At 36.7% G+C, this 6,789-nt stretch overlaps 1 protein-coding gene across 1 annotated transcript; it reads right to left on the minus strand.

The window, feature by feature from the left end:
• Positions 1 to 2,602: 2,602 nt before the first annotated feature.
• Positions 2,603 to 3,850, minus strand: LOC113695041 (putative F-box protein At3g52320). Its single transcript, XM_027214004.1, has one exon. It carries the CDS (start codon positions 3,848 to 3,850, stop codon positions 2,603 to 2,605), a length of 1,248 nt encoding a protein of 415 aa, XP_027069805.1.
• Positions 3,851 to 6,789: the final 2,939 nt, after the last annotated feature.

The raw sequence follows: 6,789 nt of genomic DNA on the forward strand, positions 1-6,789 counted from the left end.
AAGAATTCGAAATTTTTTGCTCGAATCAATATCCCATAACTGTTGGAGAGGTCGTGACTTATTTTCAAGAAAGGATAAAAGCCAATATCAGTATGTGATTCTGCACCAAGTCTTATTGAACAAGCAAGAGTTTAGACCAAAAGAACACAAGGTTTGGGGAAACTAGATTCAAATAAAAAAGAAACCATGACATGTCGAAAATTGCGACACAGTAACAAACTAAAGCATAGAACAAGAAGTAGCTTTAAAAAACTACCCTTGCCAATATGACTAATGAAAATTTGTAGCATCTGTTTAATCATAAGTCAATTTAAAAAAAAAATTTAAATCCATTACACAAAAAAGTATAGGACCATTAACTCTTAAAATCAAAGTCATGCACAATGAATCGGTCGGAAAAAAAAAAAACAGAAAAGGTGTAAGACCAAGAATGCACCAAAAAGGGGAAAGGAAAACAAAATAATTGTTAGCTTTATTCATAAATGTAAAATTAATGAACACCACCGTCCATGCCAGTTGTGATCACCATCATTTAACCCACATTAAATCATTGTGTATGTATATATAATACTTTAAAAGAGAGTTACCATTCTAGGAAAAGGTTCTCAAACGGATTGAAGACAAAATCTTATCATTTGCACCTACAGAACTAGAAAAAATACATTATTTAACCCACAATAAATCAATATCTATAATACTTTAAAAGATAGTTACTACTCTCCCGTAGTTTTCACCATTATTTAACCTACAATAAATCATAATATATTCTGGTGCCACTTAGGCAGACGACCAAAAACACGTGGAGGGATCCTTTTGCTCTTAGTCTATATGGTTAATATAATAAGAGGGAAAAGTGGGAAGGAAACAGAGACAAAAATAGGACAGATTTGAACAGAAGAAGAAAGCAAGAAATGAACAGAGGATTTGAACTGGAGTACTATTCCAGGAATGAATTCTACAGTTACAGCCATTCTTTTAATAATTGAGTTGAAGCATTTGTATGTAATAGAATAAATACCTCTGCCTAATAATTGAAGAAGGTAAGAAATGAACAGAAGACTTGAACTGGAGTACCATTCCAGGAATGAATTCTTCCGTTACAGCCATTCTTTTAAAAACAGAAGTTGAAGCTGTTTATCTGGAAAAGCATGAACATGGCCCTGCCAGTCAATGAAGTGATCTATAACAGAACCAAGGTGGGAGACCCGATGTGCAAAAGCTATGGTGAGGACACAGAAACAGCAGAGCATCTGTTCTTCCATTGCAGATAAGCTAAGGAAATGTGGCGCTTATCACCAGTGAACTGGGATTGACTAGATGACCATACAGGGAACTTCAAAAAATGGTGGAGTGTTTTGATAGAAGCTAGAAGCAGGTCAGAAGGAATGGAACACATAGCTCTCACTGTCAATATCTTATGTCAGTTATGGAAAGCTAGAATTGACATGATTTTCAATGCGTCTCAAAGACATCCAACCAAGATTATGCAAAAGGCACAGAGTGAATGGCTGGAATAAAAATAAGTAAGGGACAAAGAAAGAAAGATAAGCACACAGAAACAACAAGAGCAGAGAATGATCAGCAAGAGAGAAGGGAGGAAAATGACTGGATACATCTTAGCATGGCAGTGAAACAGCAAGCAGAAAGAGGTGAGATGGGAATCGGCGTCATGGCAGAAAGCAGCAACGAAAAAGTGATAGCTCAATGGGTACTGAAGGAGTTCAGCTCAGGAAATAAGCTCATGGACCAAGCTGCGGCTATAAAACTTGATTTATGTAAGGGAAGAGAATAGCAATGGAGGAAGATTCAAGTAGGGATTCCGCAGCAACACTTGTTGGAGATGATTAGAACCAACAAATCCAAGGATATGAGTTTATACTCCCACCTGGAAGACATCAGTAGCTTATGGTCTATGTTTGTGGAATGCTCTTTTTTTTTTGCTTAGAAGTGAAGATAGTGATAGAACTGACCATATTAGCAATTATCCTTTAAGCATATCTTTTGATAAGGAGTGGCTTAACCCTCAGTGCCATACTGCACTTGTATAGCTCTATCTGAGGCTTTGCTCACTAAGTGCATAGTTCATACATAATATTAATAAAATCACTTATTGTTTCAGAATAAAAAAAACAGTATAGCAGAGAACAAAAATCAAGATCACTTTTGTAAGAATATACAAATCAACTCAGTTCAATAAATAATCAGAATAATTAATCAATGATGATCACACAAACAAAGGTCGATAGTTCATGAATTCAACAACAGTATATATGTAGGCAAGGAAAAATAACCATCAGGGTTATCTTCTTTAGGATTATAGGGATACAGTACCACAATATCTCTACAAGTCAGGATTTGCTATTTTCCAAACAAAGACAAAGAGGTACAAGTTAAATCTATGACAAATAATTGAAACACATAAGCTGTGGTTTTAAATTGAATAAAGAGTTAAACTGCCATCCTTAAAAGTTATTAAAAAAAAAATGAAAACCCTTGTCTAACAAAGATAATTAAGTTCTGATTTCCCCACGCAAATTCATGTCACTCTCTGGCCTTCTCACTCTAAACAAACTAATTAAACAATAAAATGGGGAATCACTTACTAGTTAGTTGCAAATTCTAGAGAAACTAGACTCTTGACATGCGGAACATAACTCCCTCCCGAGTAAAAATTATCATCTTCATCCAACTGATACGAATTCATTGCTCCAGTCTTCACATTATAAGCAATGCAATTTCGTAGTGGTTGTGCCTCGGCATCGTGGAAGAGAGTTAGATTGCCAAATGAAGGATCATAATTAACATGGAAGATTGCAATCTCCCCATCTTTCAACCAACCAATAGGCCCAAGCCTAAATCCTTGTGGACATAGACTTTGTCGAAGCCATTGCTCTTGACTTCCTAAATCAATAGTGGCAAGCTTTGTCCAATCTCCAGTTGGTACATTCTTTAGCAACCACAGCTCCCATGAAAACTTCCCCTTGCGATCCATAAAACAAAGTGACCTCCCAGTCCCAAAATATTTCATGTCTTCCCTCTCGGTGTTAGAACAATTTGGAACAGAACATAAGAAGAAGGTTTCACTTTCCAAGTCTAATGTAAGGTTAAAAGAGTAATGTGGCAAATGTACAAACCCATCGTCCGTAGCTACTTGTGAACCCACCAACACCTCAATCAGAAATCGTTTTATTTTCAAAGTTTGGTTTGTTGCATCTAGAAATCTCCATTCTTTATCAACTCCAAGAGTCAAAATTCCACAATCCAATCTTTCATGACCTCCATTGAACTCCACCAGTTTATATTCCTTAGAAGAACTGGTATATCCAAGACATGATATCCAGGGAACCTCAGATGCTGTAGGGATTCTTACTATTTCCTTTGTAACTGGATTTGCAATGTAATGGTAGTATGACCTTTTGACTGTAGTATAACAAACCAAACCATTACAACTAGACACGAGCATCCCTCCAAAGTCAGGAAACCGCACCCTAGTCATCTCAATCAGGTCCCGTGGCTTCATCAATTCCACGTAAGGAACACCCAATCTGTTCGGGCCTGTCCAGATGAGGCTGCCTCTATCAGACTTAAGGACATGTGCATTCGCGAAAACTGGATCACGAATAACATTGTACCACTCTCGGCACACATATCTCATAACATTGTAGAGAATATCAGCAGGAAGACACAGAAGAATATTGAAGACAATTTCTTGGGGAAGACGAGGCATACACAAAACCTTTTTCTTCTGATTAGAATGAGGACACGATTCCAACCTCTTTGATTCTGGTAGACACCCACTCACCGTGTTTTGCCTACGACAAGGTCTCAAATTTTCAATCCTCGCAGCCATCTTCAATCGTAAAAGTATGGCAAACTGGATGGGGCACAAAACTATATGGGATTATGTTGTGCGTAAAATTTGCGAATAAAAAATCAACCATGGCTGAAAATAAAGAATATACTACAAAATAATATGCATCACACAAAAAGGCAGGATTGCCCCAAACAGCCCTGAGAAGACTCTGCATGATACCTTATTTACTAGTGTGAATACTGATAGGGTGTTAATTGTTGGTTATTTTATTGTTAATTTCTCCCTTTATCCTTGCCAAATATTGTTTTAATTATTAATATTTACTTATATTTGGTATTGGACTCAATTTCAGGGAGTGGAACAGAAAAGCACAAAATAGGAGGGACTTTCGGGAGACAATGGAGACTTCAAACAACCGGGCCCACATGATGCTACAAAGGGATTGCATGTCCTTTGCTGATGAGGAGATTGGAGTACGAAGGTCAATAGGAAACAATAAGGGAATTGGGCAGAGTTTGACTTCTAGTAACCTTTCACTCAATTCGGCAGGGAGTATGAAGCATTAGTCATGTTGGGTGACGGGTATTTTACATACGTGCAAGCTAAAAAATACCGAATTACACCCGTTCACTGCAAGTATACAGATCAACTAGTAGTTTAGGGTATATATCGGGTCGATCCCACAAGGAAGAGTGAACAATTACCGGTATTACTAAAGCTTCTCTATTATTTAGACTATCAATGAATTATAACAAATTTATCCTACTGAAATTATACAAAATGACAAATGAAAGCTCCTTAGGTTATGGTATCCCCAACTACTCATGCAAGTGCTATATTTGGATCATTAATTACTACATCTAGGCTAATTATGGTGAAATTTCCTTATGCATTTGAATCCTACTTTCGTAGTGAATCAATTATACTTATAACTAATTCATACCTATTCTCATGGTTATGAAATTAGCTACAAGTTCATTTCTTCAATGAAATTACATGAAATGAATCACTAAAAACCACATAGGTGCACCTCTACTTTCGTGAGTGTACTCCCTATGTTTAGCACTTCTTGAACTAGTGTTAAGTCTCAATTTTCATTGCAGAAATAACACCTTAGATAATCACAATCAATGGTACCAGATTAATCATGATTTAAGAAGCCAAAGTGCTAAATAACTTGCTCAAATCATAGCAGTCAAATAACCAAATAATAAACACTAACAATTATAGAAAGTTCAACCAAACCCAGGGCTTAAACTTTAGATACACATATTAAACACAAAATCCAGAACTTGTATATTAACTAAACTTGGAATCAAGTACAAAAGATAAAGAGTTTGGAAGGAATACAACCCTTGTCACATGAGCTTTCTTCCTTGCCTTCTTCATCCTCCATCTTCATCCTAATCTAGATAATAAACAAGAATGGACAGACTATACTACACTATACTAAGCTAAACTAACGCTAGAGAGATGAAAGAGCTACATTTCTGCAACTTCAAGCTTTCTCCCGTAGCTCACTCTCTATTTTCCTGCTATGAACTCCATTCTCTGCTATCTACTCCCCTCCTTCTTGCAATGAATTTGGCTCTTTTATGATGAAAGGTGGTCAAGAAATGAGGATTACATCTCCCTTTTACAGCTGGGAATGTTTCTCACATGTATAGCATCCCATGTGAGTTGGTGGAGGTGAAATTGAGTTTTCCGCGTAAAAAGCAGACTTCTCTGACCACAATCCGGCCAGGAATCCGGCCACAAATCCGGCCAAATTCCGGCCGGATTGCTACAGTAAATCTGGGCTGCTACAGTGATCCGAGCTGCTACAGTGCCTCGGATCCGTATGGATCCGAGCTCGGATCCACTAACCCAGAAACAGCCGAGGGTTCGGATGAATAGTGGATCCGAGTGTGGATCACTTGCTCTGTTTTTGGCCCAACTTCAACCGATCGTTTCTTGATGTTAGAGGCTGAACCAGCTCATGTCTAAAACATGACAGTTGTAGTCTTTTGAGTTATCTTTCCAATGCATCAAGAATCACCTCATTTGGATCTGTGTAGGCTGAGATATGACCGAAATACCCTTCCCTGCTCCATGCCTTGTTCCAGTTTCGACCAATAGCAATTGACTCTGTACTTCGGCTTTTTGACCTGAAAAACCTTCAAACTGGATTCAGATGTCTTCACCAAAGTTGTAGATCTATCTCTTATCTTCAAATGGGTTCAAGAATCATCCAAATCCGATCATTGTAACTCAAGTTATAGCCGAAATACGAAAATGTGTCAAAACTGTCAAAAAACACAAAATCCAAGTAAAAAGTGATAAAAACCTCATTTAATTGAACAAAAGCATTTTTCACCAATTATAGCCAAAATGATTCATATTCTTCCAATAATATAACCAAAGTGACTAAAAATAATATGAAATGTCATACAATTATTACGTAAATTAGTCACTTATCAAACTCCCCCACACTTAAATCATTGCTTGTCCTCAAGCAATTCACACATAATCAAATGCAATGATTCAAGAGGTGAAACAATATATGCACTTTGTCCAATTTAATTACTCAAGACTTGGAAAATAATCATTATACAATTATTCAATTCACACTAAATACTTATAATATCAAGTAAAGAAAAGATAATTATACCCTAAATTCAACAAGTTAAACTTAATCTCTTACCGTAACTTAATTTTACAAATAAGTAAATCACATAGTCAATTTATAGCCTTCCACCTCCTTATAATCATCTTTTTCTCAAAATTCTATAACTAAGAGGGATTTATTCACACAAATTTTACTTAATTAGTGAGAATGTCTTTTTACGCGAAAATCGACACTTTTAGGTGAAGATCCCCGGTTACTCAACATTTCACTTATTCAAGTTGCTAATGCATACTCTTAATTCAAATACCTTTTTACGCGAATGTCGACATTTGTAGATGCCAACCCGCGGTTACTCGGTAGGTGAATC

Source organism: Coffea arabica, chromosome 1e (assembly GCF_036785885.1).
Source record: "Coffea arabica cultivar ET-39 chromosome 1e, Coffea Arabica ET-39 HiFi, whole genome shotgun sequence".
NCBI classification, from domain to species: domain Eukaryota; kingdom Viridiplantae; phylum Streptophyta; class Magnoliopsida; order Gentianales; family Rubiaceae; genus Coffea; species Coffea arabica.

Bases quoted from the DNA above. Each gene is read 5' to 3' on its own strand.
- LOC113695041 (XM_027214004.1), bottom strand. From the start codon at position 3,850: ATGGCTGCGAGGATTGAAAATTTGAGACCTTGTCGTAGGCAAAACACG.